At 39.2% G+C, this 15,231-nt stretch overlaps 2 protein-coding genes across 2 annotated transcripts; one reads left to right on the top strand and one right to left on the bottom strand.

The window, feature by feature from the left end:
- Nucleotides 1-504: 504 nt before the first annotated feature.
- LOC126600930 (serine/threonine-protein kinase STY13-like) lies at nucleotides 505-3,677 on the top strand. Its single transcript, XM_050267638.1, has 7 exons — nucleotides 505-911; nucleotides 1,101-1,235; nucleotides 1,760-1,892; nucleotides 2,136-2,331; nucleotides 2,629-2,753; nucleotides 2,845-3,003; nucleotides 3,129-3,677. The coding sequence occupies exons 2-7, from the start codon at nucleotides 1,105-1,107 to the stop codon at nucleotides 3,441-3,443; spliced, it is 1,059 nt and encodes a 352-aa protein (XP_050123595.1). The 5' UTR covers nucleotides 505-911; nucleotides 1,101-1,104; the 3' UTR covers nucleotides 3,444-3,677.
- A 149-nt stretch (nucleotides 3,678-3,826) lies between these two features.
- On the bottom strand, nucleotides 3,827-7,782 carry LOC126600929 (pentatricopeptide repeat-containing protein At2g22410, mitochondrial-like). The gene is made up of 2 exons (XM_050267637.1): nucleotides 6,098-7,782; nucleotides 3,827-4,411 (listed from the first exon to the last, which is right to left on the bottom strand). Exon 1 carries the CDS (start codon nucleotides 7,775-7,777, stop codon nucleotides 6,134-6,136), a length of 1,644 nt encoding a protein of 547 aa, XP_050123594.1. The 5' UTR covers nucleotides 7,778-7,782; the 3' UTR covers nucleotides 3,827-4,411; nucleotides 6,098-6,133.
- Between the last annotated feature and the right edge of the window lie 7,449 nt (nucleotides 7,783-15,231).

Genomic DNA, 15,231 nt, shown 5'->3' with positions numbered 1-15,231 from the left:
AAAATATTGGAAAGATTAAGGCCCTTCAATTTGAGCGGATAAAGTCTATAAGTAAAGGGATAAATTGGCCACTTTACAAAAGTTTAGGTCTTTAATTTATCAAAAAATTAAGGAAATTTTAACGAACAACTCATGGTACTATTCACTTTAACGAAAAATTATATTTTTACATTAAAAAGTCAATCATAATACTATTCACTTTATCCTTTATTTTGTCATTTTAGTTAAAACTCAAAATTTTCAATTCATTTTCATTAATTTTCCTAAAAATTAATTTAGAAGGTCAATTCAACTAAAGTGTTAGTTCGAAATGTCATATGACAGTTTCCTCTGCCCACTTAACTACAACATGGGCTCGTTTGAAAATACATTTGAAATGACTGAAAATGTTTTTATAATGTTTTTTTTTTTTGTGAATTTTTTTTTTAAATTCACTTATATTTTTACTAACGATTAATTTAAAAAACACTTTATGTCATTTTGAGGCAATATTCAACACTCCCCTCTGTCTCCTCTCGCTCTCTTTTCACACCCCCGCGCCTTCACGTTCACGTTCTTAAAAACTTGATCTTTAGGCTCTCTCCCTTCCCATGATTCCATTTGCAGAACAAGACTGAAAGCACCGTGGCCCTCAGAGATTAATAAATCCCACAAATCCCATTTATTTAATCTCTATGACGGGGACCATGGAATTTCAATCAAACTAGTATATGTATGCAGCACTCTAGTTATCACTTGGGGACGTGCTTTTGCTAAGCTTCTGGTTTTGCCTTCTGAGGGATATTTTCTCACTTCCCCATAAAAATTTTCCAAGAAAAAAAATAGCACTTTGGGCATTGAGCTTTTGCTGTCACAATCTCCTCTCTGGTAGGACATGTGGGGTTCCATGCTTTTGCCTCCTCCAAGGACATGTAAGTACTTCCTTCTCCCTCCTGTGAGTTTTATGAGCTTTGGGATGCTGCTTTCCCCTTTGTGTCAGCTTATCCACTCACACAGAATCAATGAATGCATTAGCTTCTGAAAAAGTGCTTTTTCGCTTTTGGGTTTCTGATATTGTGTGATAATGTTGGGCATTGATGTTGGATTGTTGGGTTGTGTAGAAAGATGGAATCTGGGAGTAGGTTTTACTCAGCTGATGAGTTCAGACTGGATGCCAAATGGCTGATTGATCCTAAGCATCTCTTTGTTGGGCCAAGAATTGGTGAGGGAGCTCATGCCAAAGTCTATGAGGGCAAGTAAGTTGTACAGCTTCACCCTCACTTCACTTTCAATCTTTTGATTTTTCGAGTTTTCGATTTCTGCACTTGAATTCTTTGGTCTGCACTGGAGACCTTGTGTGTCTTGATTTGTTGCCAATGGCATTTCTGCGGTTCGCCTTTTCGCTTCAGCTGATAGTAATGTTGTTTAGATTTGCAAGTTTTTGGCTCATCTTGTTTAGATTAGATGAACTACAATTGCTTTCTTGTGGCGATTATCAATACATTTTCTTGTTTTGCATTCTCAACTGTATTTTGGGTTTTGCTGAAAATTTAATCTGGTTTAATGGTTAGATTCAAATTTTGATAAGATCCCGGAAATGGTTAGGTTTTCTGTGAATTGTTGTTCTGTAGAAGTACCTGTTGAGTTTGGCTTGACGGCGAAAAATGAGTTTCTTAAGTGATTAGATTGCAGCTTGCAAGTAATTACGGTTCAATTTGGAGATTTGTTTTGCTGCAGTTATCTCACTTCTTTTGATTTCGGCCTTTTGGATTCGAATCAGATACAAAAACCAGACTGTTGCAATTAAAGTTGTTCATAGAGGAGAAACTCCAGAGGAGATTATCAAGAAAGAAGGACGGTTTGCCAGAGAGGTTGCAATGTTGTCGAGAGTTCAACATAAAAATTTAGTGAAGGTTCGATTTAATTGCCCTCATTTAGTTGTTAAGTCATCGGTGACTGTTGACAATAGTTAGACTGTGCAGTCATGAATGGCAAATTTTTATGTAGTACTTGGATCTAACGGAGGACATGACACAGAACCGAGCGCATTGGCGTTCTAGGATTCATATAGCCGACCCCACTTAGTGGAAAAAGGCTTTGTTGTTGTTGTTGTTGTTGATATCTGATAATTAATAAGGTTCGCTGCCTCTCAACAGTTTATTGGTGCCTGCAAGGAGCCAGTAATGGTGATAGTTACTGAGCTTTTATTAGGTGGTACATTGCGTAAATATTGTCTAAACATGCGGCCAAGGTGCTTGGACATACGCGTTGCTGTTGGTTTCGCACTAGATATTGCTCGTGCGATGGAGTGCTTGCACTCTCATGGTATCATACACCGTGATTTGAAGCCTGGTAACTTTCCAGATCCCGTTTTAACTGCTTTGAATTCGATAAGTGAGAGTACTTAGATTCACAAACTGTTTCGGAACTGGATTGCGTATTCCACAACTTCTCTAATAATGTCTAACAAACTCTGATGGCTCCCGATGTCGTATTTATTTTCTGTAGTCAATATCTTGTGAGTTTTGTCTGCAATAACTGCTCAACCACCCAGCTTTCTTTTGGTATTCCATTTTTGTATAAATTCTGCGTATCTAACAACGGTCTATGTAACGACTTATCTACCATTTTTTAATTTTTTGGGTGCAGAGAACTTGCTCTTGACTGCAGACCACAAAACAGTTAAATTAGCGGATTTTGGGTTGGCAAGAGAGGAGTCATTAACAGAGATGATGACTGCAGAAACCGGGACATACCGTTGGATGGCTCCAGAGGTACTACTGCCTTACTTCCCCCTCTTTCTCATGAACCATCACACTCACTAATACCTGCTTATTCGAGTCGATATTTCTTATGTTTGGGCAGCTGTACAGTACTGTTACATTAAGGCAGGGAGAGGGAAAGCATTACAACCACAAAGTGGATGCGTATAGCTTCGCGATTGTTTTGTGGGAACTCTTGCACAACAAATTGCCTTTCGAAGGCATGTCAAATCTCCAAGCAGCCTATGCAGCTGCCTTTAAAGTAAACATATCTTCCTCGTCGATATATTTTCCAGTGTCAATCATTAATTACGTTAGTTTTTTCTCCAATGTGCTTGCGGTGCTGCTAAATTTTCCAGATGATTTATTCGATACTTTTCGTTTCAGAATGTGAGGCCTAGTTCTGAAAACATCCCAGAGGAGTTGAACATCATCCTAACTTCATGCTGGCAGGAGGACCCAAACGCCCGGCCTAATTTCAGCCAAATAATTCAAATGCTACTAGATTTTCTTTACACCATATCTCCTCCTAAACCTGCCATTCCGCCACGGATATTCACTGAGAACAGAGTCCTGCCGCCAGAGTCTCCTGGTACGAGCGCCTTGATGTCAGCGCGTGAAGGCTCGGGGGAGACGCCCAAATTAGGAGAAATGGAAGACAAGCCAAAAGGTTTTTTCTTCTGCTTTAACCAGTGTTATTGAGTAGTTGAAGAGAATGTCCATAACCTCCGTCCTTCGGGTCGTAAACACTAGAATCTGGTTCGATTAAGTACATTTCGTTAACATGGTACATGTTTAAGCTGATCAGTGTCGAATTTCATCAAGTTCAATTGTCAGATGAACACACCAATCTGTATCTGTCCAATATTCTGCTGGATTATGTCAATGTGTAGGATCTTAACCCCGATTTGATAATCTTGAACATCTAGCAGCTAATACTTTCGAGTACGGTTCTTTGTGATGCTTGCTGGATAAGAAATCCAACTTAAATTCTTCATCGAAAGCGGCTTCCATTTGCTTGGAAATTCTAAGCCGTTAACTTCACGAAAACGATTCAAACCTTGGATTAATGCCAACAGTATGTGTAAAAGCAACTGTTATGTTTCCGTAGATTCATCTGCGTGAGTTATTACTCACTGTTTTTGTGTAAAATTGCAACGGTTGAGAGCATTCACATAAAGGAAAATTTAACCAGAACGAATTTCCGTCAGCCCGAACATCTCGCCAGTCACGCCGTTGAAGCACCGGCAGAATCGAGTCAGATCAATATTGAACACCCCCCTTTGAAATGATGGAAGCGATTCCTATCCCTGACAATAATTTCTCTGTTAAATACCTTCGATATCATCTTCGTTGCGTTGTGACAGTCCGTACAAACTCTTAAGATTTTTTTATGTTCAAAGTGCAGTTCTGGGAGCTGTTATGATCGAACCGAACGCCATGGCCAGCTTCTCGCTGTGGTGGGATACCGAAGCTTCCTTATCGTCGTCCTCTGCATCTAGTCTTGCATCTGCTGTGTTTGGCACGTAACCGGCTTCTTTAATCCATTTCATCATGTCGTGAGTTGCATTGTAAACCTCCTCCGAGTGTGGAGTGTGGACAAGCATTGTCTTCAGCGAAGAACTCATTAGTAGCTCCATCCAACTCGATCATTCTACACACCCAAGAGCCTTCTGTTTGGATCCAAACTTAAACTTTGGGCTCAAGAAAGGAGCTGGCCCAAAGGGATGCCTAGGGAAGAGCCCGGCCTAAGCCCAGCCGAAGCCCAGAAAGCAGGAAAGGGCCTTTTTTGACTTGGTGCAGCTCATGAAGACCACTTGCTTACCTATCCAAAGGCCAAGTGGTATAGACTGACCAGCTACACAGCCCATAAAGTACTTTATGGTGGCAGTACATGTAAAATAGTTGATGAGTCATCACCCTTCAAACCGCATTCGGACAAAGTTGCTGCTACAGAAGACCAAGCCGAGTTGTCTATATAAGAAGAAAGAGAAACCAGGAATAAGGACACTCAATCAAACAAACAAATGCAAGCACAAACTCTGCTCAAAGCTAGATTTGCCTTCAAAACGAAGTTGTAGTCAGCCCAAGCCTTCATCCGTCTCAGGACAAGCCTTCATCCCTCGCGGGATAAACCTTCACTCAAACCATTGTAATAGCTCTGCTACCTTATTCAACCTTGCTGTAGTATCGATTCATCTTTTGTAAATTTCTCTCTCACTAAAGCTTTCAGACTCTTGATAAACTACAAAGATAGGAACCTGCAAGACGACCAGGCTTGCCCGACAAGGTTAAACCTTGCCCGACCTTCTTTGTTTTTGTCTTTTCATTCATTAGCCTAGCAATATGTTGTATACTTCCAGTTATATTCAAGTTATTTCTAGCAAGATGACTATTAAAAGGCTTTCTCAGTACTTTGATCCGATTTGAATATATCTTTAGTGTTCAAACCAGATCCAAGTCCTAAGCCATCGGGCATGTAAATCTGATTAGTTAAAAGTCCTTGGCCTCAAGGCATAAAAAAGAACCTTATGTGGACTTAACCCATCCACGACAATCCTTGATAAACGAGAAGTCCGAAGTTACTTGGGGCGCAAGTAATCGACCTACCTCTTAGTCTTATTTATATTACATTATGATTATCATAGAACGCTTAAGCATGGGAAGGATTCTGATAGGAAGCCTTAAGGCTTACACCTAAGGCCCCACGAAGGCACCTATTTGGATTCATTCCGTTCTGCGGTCTAGAAACGTTTGAGTATAAGAACAAACTCTAATGGGAAGCTTCAAGGCCTACATCTAAGGTCCTACAAAGGCACCTATTTGGGTTCATTCTACCTCTCGGACTCGGGTAATCAGAAGTATAATAGTTATAAGACTCATGCATTCACGAGAACAAATATGATGTGTTCGAGCACTGGTTTAGTTATTGATAGGAAGCCTCAAGGCCTACACCTAAGGCCCCACAAAGGCACCTGTTATAACTAACACGGTTTCTCGGGTATATACATATATACAACCAAAAATCGACATCCATTTCACATCTGCCATACTGAAGATGGCAGTGGCACGCCTGAGCACTTAAAAGTTAACCTTGATTGTGAGCCTCAAGGCCTACACCTAAGGCCCCACAAAGGCACCTCTCAAAGTTAACTCTGTCCTTCTTTTTCAGCTTTGCCCGATGAGCCTTGCCCGAAGAGTCTTGCCCGACAAGACTTGCCCGACGAGACTTGCCCGACAAAGCCCGACAGTGAAGCAGAAGCCCGACAGCAGCCCTCAACCGGCGCCAACCTCCCGGGGAGCTGTGTGCTCGTCGGCCAGGAAACATCCCCGACGGAAATTCCTGACGCGAACACCTTCTCTATTCCCTTTTCTCTCATTTGATATCTAACCTAAAGAGCATCCTCAGTCCTGCCTACCGATGCATAAATGTTTGAGAGCATAATGTAATCCCTGCTATGAGGGGTCTCGAATCTCGTTATGCGTTTCAACGATTCCTCACCAATTTCGACATTCTTCTGTGCTCTGCATGAAGCCAACAATGTCCTCCAAACCACAACATTTGGTTGGATAGGCATATTCTTGATGAACTGATAAACCTCTTCAATCAACCCAGCTCGACCCAAGATATCAACCATAGAACCATAGTGCTCAATCCTCGGTTCAATTCTGAAATCTCTACTCATGCGGGTAAAAAGATTTTGACCCTCATCAACCAGACCTGCGTGGCTACAGGCAAAAGGAACGGCAATGAAAGTCACATAATTTGGCTTGATATTCTTCTCCTGCATCAATTGGAAGTATTCAAGCGCTCTCATGCCCTGTCCATTACTAACAAGACCTTGAATTAGCATTGTCCAAGAGATGACGTTTACCGAAGGCATCCTGTTAAATACTTCAATTGAACTATCAACGCACCCACATTTTGCATAGAAATCTATTAGTGTAGTTCCAAGGGTAACTGTGAGCTTCATTTTCTTCTTCATTATATAAAACTTAACCCATTTTCCAGTTTCCAAAGCTCCGAGGACAGCACAGGACGAAAGCACACTGACCAAGGTCACCTCATTGGGATCCACATTTGCCTTCTGCATGTCATGAAACAGACCAAGTGCCTCCCTGCACCTATCTGCTTGGCTATAACCTGAAATCATGGCACTCCACGCAACATTATATCTTCGATCCATTCGATCAAATAATTGTCTTGCAGTATCTACCTGACCACATTTTGCATACATATCAACCAAAGAAGTGACTAATGCAATGTTACCCTTCAGCCCATTTGCTTCTATATACTCACCAATCCACTCTCCCAGCTCCAAATTGGCCAGTCTCCCACATGCTGTCAAAACACTAATCAAAGTAACCTCATCAAACCCAAAACCCAATTTTAACATTTCAACGAATAGCGTCATGACATCTCCCCAACATTCGATCTTCAAGTAACCCGCCATCATTGAATTCCACGCCATTCGAGCCCTTTCGGGCAATCCATCAAACACTCGGCAGGCAACATCGAGCTCCCCACAACTTGCATACATACGTATCATAGTGTTCTCAATGAACCCATTTGTCTTAAACCCACATTTCACAATGTGGGAATAGATCTGTTCTCCTTCCCTCAATGCTCTTAGTCTTGAACAAACTTTCAGTGACATGAACTCATCAGGTTCAACAGAGTTTTCGCACATGTTCTTGAACAAAAGAATGGCCTCAAGAGGAGAATGCTGGTATATGAGGCTCCTTATCATGATGTTGTAGGCCAACGAATCGGGTTCGTCGACATTGTGAAAAATGGAGAGAGCATAGTCCATGGCCTTGGGGAGAAGAATGGAGGCGGATTCCAGGATGTTTTCGGTGATGGCGGGGTTGAGGAGGATGCGGGTTTTGATGAGGTGGGCATGCACCTGGTTGAGGTCTCTGGTGGTTCTGCATTGCTGAAGAATTAGGGTTTTGGGATTGTGTGGAAACTGGGGGATGGTAGTTACGACAGTTGTGGGTTTGGCGGGAGAGATGGGAAGGGTTGCTAGTGCCATTTTGTTCACTTTTGGGTTCTTTTTTAATGTCTTAAGCACACCGTCTTAAAAATTCTCGCCTAACGCCGCCTAGGCGCTAGCCGGCTAGCCATTGCTTCGATTAGTCTATAGGTGTTTGAAAATTAAGAAAGTACGCCTAAATCTGCTTAGGTGTTCACTTAACCCACTTAAGTGCCCGCCTAGCCCACTTAAACCTACCTAGGCACCCAACTAGTTCGTGACTCTCACTTAGATAGAAAACTGATAGCGTTCATTTTGCAATATGTTCTAATACTTTATAATTTGTATGCAATTTCTGTAGAATTCTAAGTACACACAGTTTCTGAATATGCTTCAATTGTATTGAATAATCATAAGATTACACTGGTGTTGTAGTATATATAGGCAATGTGCCAATTACATTTATACCCTTGACTACTATATCAATTTACATAAGCATTATAATAGACATTATAACAAACATCTAACTAACTTTACTTGACTTTTTACACCCCCTCAAGTTGAACTTGGATGCATCCATAGGTCCAAGAGAAAGTTTGGATTGCAAGTATAAGAACCTGGATTTAGACAAAGATTTAGTATGAATATCAGCTAGTTGGTCCTGAGTGCACACATATTAGACCTTGAGAAGATTAGCTAACACCAACTCTCAGATATAATGGTAATCAAGTTCAACATGCTTGGTTTGAGCATGAAAAACTGGATTAGAAGCAAGTGAAATTGCAGAAATATTGTCACACCAGAGATGAGGAACATGAGGAAGATGGAGACCAATATCCTTAAACACTTTACAGATCCATGTTAATTCAGCTGCTGTGTGAGCTAATGATCTGTATTCTGCTTCGGTGGATGACCGAGCAACCGTTGGTTGCTTCTTAGCACTCCAGCTAATGAGATTTGACCCCAGAAATATGCAATAACCACTAGTAGATCTTTATCAAATATACATCCAGCCCAATCAGCGTTAGAGTAAGCACTGAGATAGATAACACCTTTCTTGAACCACAAACCATGAATCACTATGCCTTTGAGAAACCGGAGAATTCTTTTGGTTACTTAGAGATGTGGTTCTCGTGGAGCATGCATAAATTGACAGACTTGATTTATAGCAAAAGATAAATCAGGTCGTGTCCAAGTTAAGTATTTCAGTGCACCAACAATAAACCTGTACTATTTAGGATCAAGTAACAAGGGCTTGTGTGATCAAGTTTGAGAGAGCCAATATGAGTGAGACATGGTTTAGCACCTTCCATATGTGTCTTTGAAGCAAGTCTAGAAGGTACTTGCTTTGATGTGAGAAGAGACCTACATAAGATCTTTGACCTCAAGACCCAAGAAATAATGCAAGGGTCCCAAATCTTTCACAGGAAAGATAGCACCTAATTTCGGAATAAATTGTTGACAAGCTTAGGGCATGTGACAAGTATGTCATCGACATACACCAAGACAATAACAAGAACAGGTTCTTTGATTACAAATAGAGAAGCATCAGATTCTGATTGCTGAAACCCCATAGAATTGGGAACTGCAAATAATTTGTCAAACCAAGCCCGATGGGCTTGTTTCAAGCCATACAAGGATTTTCGAAGTTTGCAGACATGATTGGGGTAGTTAGGATCACTGAAACCAGGTGGTTGGTGCATATAAACATCTTCCTGAAGATCCCCATACAGAAATGCATTATTGATGTTCAATTGGTTGAGAAACCAATCGTACTGAACTGCTAAAGAAAGAAGAATTTGAATTGGTACTGGCTTTACTACAAGACTAAATGTTTCTTTATAATCTAAACCAGCTTGCTGATAAAAGCCTTTGGCCACAAGCCGGGCTTTATATCTATCAATAGTCTCATTTGGATTCTTCTTAACTCGAAAAACCCATTTACATCAAACTATGTTTTGATGAGGTCTAAAAGGGACTAAAGACCAAGTATCTGTTGATTGTAGGGCATTGTACTTATCCTTCATAGCAGATCTCCAATGAGCATGTTTGGAAGCTTGAAGATAAGTATTGGGGATAAAATCAACAGATGCAGGTAAAAGATGCTTGGTAGCTGAGTAGGCTTTTAGTTTAAAGATTCCAGCCTTCGATCTAGTGATCATAGGATGTATATTGGGAGTTGCAGGTAAGAGACTGTAGGAGGTACAAGGGAAGAATGAGCATCCAAAATGACAGATTATGAACCTGAAGATGTTGGAGAAAGATGTTGTGCATCAGGTACATTGCTGGTGGTAGGATGGGCAACAAGTGCTTGAGGAGAAATGGGTATAGTAAAGTGTAAATTAACATTGGGATTCACTGTTGAATAACCATTAGTAGAACTTGGTGTAGCAATTGATATAGAATGAAATGGAAAATTGGTTTCATCAAATAGCACATGCTTTGATATGTACAGTCTTTGGGTAACTGGATCAAGACAACGATACCCCTTGTGTTGAAGATTATACCCTAAAAAGACATAATGTTTACTTTTGATGTCCAACTTGGATGAAGTGTACGGCTTGAACCAAGGAAAGCATCCACAACCAAAAGTTTTAAGTTGAGAATAATCTGGATAGGGTACCAAAAAGAAGTTCCCAAGGGGATTACAGTAAGCCACCAAGAGGAAGCCGATTAATCAAATAAGCTACAATGGAAAATGCTTCAACCCAAAAAACATGAGGAACTTTAGATGCAACCAAGTTTCAACCAAGTGATGATGCTTCATTTCAAGATATCCATTTTGCTACGGAGTGTGAGGGCAGCTAAATTGTTGGAAAATACCATGAAGTTTAAGAAAATTATTAAATTGATGACTAGTAAACTCACCCCCCCCCCCGAATCATATCGAACAACCTTGATTTTATTTCCAAGAGTATTTTCTATATAGGACTTGTACTCCATAAATGTTGAAAATACAAAAGACTTAGACTTTAAGGGAAAATACTAGTTATAATTGCTGTAATCATCAACAATAAGCAAATAATACCTATAACCATTCACTAAAACAACATGAAATGGTCCCCAAACATCACAATGCAACAATTCAAGACTTCTAGTAGACACAGATCTAGGAACACCAAATGGAAACTTGTGATTCTTTGCTAGAGCACAATCATTGCAGAAGAAGTCCAGAGAGGATTTGTCTTGTACAACAACTTTATTTGTTGACAAAACTTTATGAAATATAACAGAAAAGGGATGACCAAGCTGATTGTGCCAGATTTTGACATTGGTAGAAGTACTTACTAGTGCAGCATGTGTGGAAGGAGTAGCTTTGTAGGGAGTAGGTGAACTGTGAAAAGGAAAGAAAGCATCTTTAACTTGTCTCCGTAAAAGTGTCATCCCCGTAAAATGATCATTGACAAATGATCCATGAATATCAAGAGTTAATAAATAATCATTATCTTTGATAAATTGATAGGCAGAAAGTAGACTATGCTGCATTTGAGGCACATGAAGAACATTTTGCAATTTAAAAGAATGAGCAGGAGTGAGCAGGAGTATGCAAAACAAATTTGCCAACATGATTTATAGACAGACCTTTACTTTCTCCAATGTACACCTTGTCTTCACCATTGTAGGGAGTAGAAGATTGGATATTGGAGATATCATTGGTGATGTGAGAGGTAGCACCCGAGTCAATGAGCCAAGAATGGGAACGCTTAGTAGTGTAATGAGCACACATGGCAACAAGTTTAGCTAGATGAACCTTACCTGAGATCTTTCCATTCATTCGATCAAAACAGTCAATAGCTTCATGACTGTAAGATCCATAAATTTGACACGGAGATTTGTAACCAGAAGAAGATGTAGTACGATTGAATCTAGAATTATGAGTGCCATGATTGTAACCAAAGTTATGATTGCCACGATTTGAACCCCGAAAACCACGATTATGTCTTCCTCGGTTAGAATTATACTGGAAAGAATTCTGAAGTGGCTGAGCTCCATGATTCTAAGCAGCAAGAGCTTATGGTGGTGTAGGAATGAGTGGCGGTTGAGCATGTACAGAGAACGCCTGAAAAGGCTCATATGAGGAAGTATTTTTGCGATGCGACATGGATAGTTCTTTAGTAAGCAACAAGCCATGTAATTCATCCAAGGAAGTGGACAAAAGGCGAAGTAGTATGGAATCAGTGAATGATTCAAATTCATCAGGAAGACCAGCAAGAGTTGTTGCAATGAGATCGCGATCAGTGATAGAGGCTCTAACAACAGTAAGGGAATCAAAGATCTCCTTGATTTGCTGAAGATAATCAGACATTGACTGAACTTTTATTAATGTTTTGAAGTCGGGACTGCAATTGATGAATATGGGCATTTGAGACACCACCAAATCGTTGCTCAAGTTTGAGCTAGAGATCACGAGCAGATGAGACACTAACAGTGAATGAAATAACTTCCTCAGAGAGAGTCGAGTTGAACCAGATGAGCAGATTTTGATCCTTCTCATACCAGTGCTCAAAGGCTGGATTTAGCGAGCTATCAAGAAGAAATGGCGATGGGCAGGGCTCAGTTCCATCAACAATACAAGAAGCTTGTAACGACGAAGAATTGATGTAAATAACGTTTGCCATGGCCGGTAATTGGACCGTCGGAGTTTGATCGGAACCATACTGCCAATATTCTGGATTGTGAGAGAAGTACGATTGAGAAAGATTAGGATTGGAAGAAAAAAAATCAGGGTTTGGATGAGGCACCGACTCAATCGGAGAAGAAGAATCGGACGGAGACGCCATCAAGATTCAAGATTAACAAGTTGAAAATCCGAATCTGAAACACAATTACTCAATTACCACACCGAAGAAGAAGATAAGAGAAGAGCGGAAGATCAGAGAAGAATGATGCAATAGGATCGGAGAGGTCGTGAGGCGGTTGGCTTAGGTACCATGTAGAATTCTAAGTACACACAATTTTTTAATATGCTTCAATTGTATTGAATAATCATAAGATTACACTGGTGTTGCAGTATATATAGGCTATGCGCCAATTACATTTATACCCTTGACCACTCTATCAATTTACACAAGAATTATAACAAACATTATAATAAACATTATAACAAACATCTAACTAACTTTACTTGACTCTTTAATTTCATTTTGTAATTAATGTATCACAATACAATTAGTCCTCCTAAGCCCCACCTATCTGCCTAGGCGCTAGGTCCCAGTTCGCTGCCCAACTAGCTCCTAGCGTCTTTTAGAACATTGGTCTTAAGTGGCTTATAACATGTGTAATAGTTATATCTTCGAGCTATTTGCATGTTACGTTGTCATATTAAATCCCGGCTAGACTTTCAAACAAAAATTCACTTAACCAATAGTTCATACTGTTAATAAAAATTGCGGATTATAAATATTGTAATGTAAAATCTAATTTAGTCTTGTATCGCCTCTCACCACTTGTTTGAAGGTCACTAGATACACGAAATATCAGCTAGCGACAGAGCTATTACAAGGTCATTATAGTCGGTTGACTCCAATAACTTGTATTTTCGTTCAATAGTCTTTCATTAATTTATATTTTCTTTAAAGTGAGAAGTGTGGATTCAAATTTCCGCTTTCATTGGATTGATGAATATGTACCTGCAAAATAATAACACCTAAGATTAAGGCGAAAAGCCTCACGCGCCCATGATGAATTGGGGGGGCTTTGGGCAAAGAATCTCTGATGCCAAAGTTAGAATTCTGAAAATAATATGTTTGAGTGTTTGTGGGAAGCAAAAAGCCTCTTTAGGGGTAGTTCAAACTTACTAAATTGTGGAGAAATGGAGTATTTATAGAATAAAATGAGAAGATGGGCTGGCCCTCTAGGGTGGCCGGCCCTATTTGGTATTTTAGGTGAGAATATTCGACAATATTTGTGTAAGTAAATATCTTGGAGTAATTAGGTAAATATCATAAATAAATGGAATTAGGAATATATTTATGATAAAAATAAATAACTATTCTATCATAAATATCTTTAACTTTTCCTACGGGTAGGGATGTCTTGAGCAGTCGTTGATCTCTGCCTGCTCTACCTCAGCTGCGCGTGGTGAATGAGACTGCTTTATGCTCATTTAATAGGGGCAGTCTTGTCTTAAGAAATAATTCATGTGTCAACTCCATGATTTTTAGAATTATTTTTTGCTCCACAAAAAGTGATCGAAGAAATGTATTTATATTTTCTTTGTAGAAACCTTTTTACAACCCCTTTTCCACAAATTTCTGATTCCTTCACTGCACATAGGAATCTGAGATTTTATATAAGTATAACATTCAACATCAAGCTGGAAACTGATGTTGAGACCCATTAAAATATTATGCCTAGGAGATATGGTATTAACGTTGGAAAATAATCCTATTTCTGGCAGACCCTTTCCAGCAAATATTAGATTCATATATGCTTGAATCAACTGTTGAGTAGACAAAAAGAATGAGAACTAGATGCCATACCTTTTTTATTTGACAAGACGATAATCTAATTTATATAGAGAAAAATTTGAACTCGAATGTAAGGAGGTCGGCACATGGGTTTGGTAAATTGGTTAAAACTACGTCAATATAGTTGGATTCCACCTATTTATTTGACAAGATGAAATTCTAATTTACATAGATGGGAAATTCAAACTTTAGATAAAAAGGCCAACAAACTACTTTAACAAACTGACCTTACTCATGTCAGCAGACTAGATATATCACCCTTTTATTTGGCTAAGATGATGATACTCTAATTTAAAAAAAAAAAAAAAAAAGGGTTTGAACTCAAAGAAATGGGGCCATTCCTGACATTTTGGGAGCTTTGTGCAAATTTAATAAAAAAGCCCTCCTTATAATGAAAAAAAAAACTAATTAAAATCATCTTACTCTTAACAATTGAATAATCTACATTTTCCACGAAATTATGCTTTAGGGTTCATCCATGGAAAAAATGAGCAGGAGTGAAAGAGAGATACAAAAATTCACCTGTGTTTGTGAAATAAAGTAATACACAAGTTAGTTTTTTATTTATAGAGAAAAGAGAAAGAAAGTAATACACAAAATTTTCTTTTAATTGCTAAAGAAAAGTGAAAAAGGTTATAGGCTCCACTTAATTGATTGTAATATAAATAAAATCATATGATGATAATTTTTCGTTACAGTAAAAAAACTTAATTATTAAAAAACTTACTCATATGTAATATATAGGGTAGGAGGATGAAAAGTTTTTAGGGCCCTTTGAAATTTGAGAAGATGTGCCAATGCACCTTTTACGCACCTTTGAGAAGATGTGCCAATGCACCTTTTACGCACCTCAACGCCGCTTCTAACCGACCGTAACAAACTAGCTTAATTCACGTGAGCAGAACTAGATACCACCCTTATCATTTTAGAATAAAGGCCAAACCAATCTGCCTATAAATTGAAGCTTTTGCATTCTCCTAATGCATCAAGTTCAACGTACTTGTGAATTTGTCATTGCAAAACAAAATGAGGAGAAGCGACGGG

Source organism: Malus sylvestris, chromosome 14, assembly GCF_916048215.2.
Source record: "Malus sylvestris chromosome 14, drMalSylv7.2, whole genome shotgun sequence".
In the NCBI taxonomy this organism is placed as follows: domain Eukaryota; kingdom Viridiplantae; phylum Streptophyta; class Magnoliopsida; order Rosales; family Rosaceae; genus Malus; species Malus sylvestris.
Note: the sequence above shows the minus strand (reverse complement) of the source record. Positions and strands in the feature narration are given on the sequence as shown.

Coding starts and splice junctions, on each gene's coding strand:
- LOC126600930 (XM_050267638.1), top strand. CDS start 1,105: ATGGAATCTGGGAGTAGGTTTTACTCAGCTGATGAGTTCAGACTGGAT. Junction 1,893..2,135: donor AACATAAAAATTTAGTGAAG/GTTCGATTTAAT, acceptor GCCTCTCAACAG/TTTATTGGTGCCTGCAAGGA. Junction 2,754..2,844: donor ACCGTTGGATGGCTCCAGAG/GTACTACTGCCT, acceptor ATGTTTGGGCAG/CTGTACAGTACTGTTACATT.
- LOC126600929 (XM_050267637.1), bottom strand. CDS start 7,777: ATGGCACTAGCAACCCTTCCCATCTCTCCCGCCAAACCCACAACTGTC.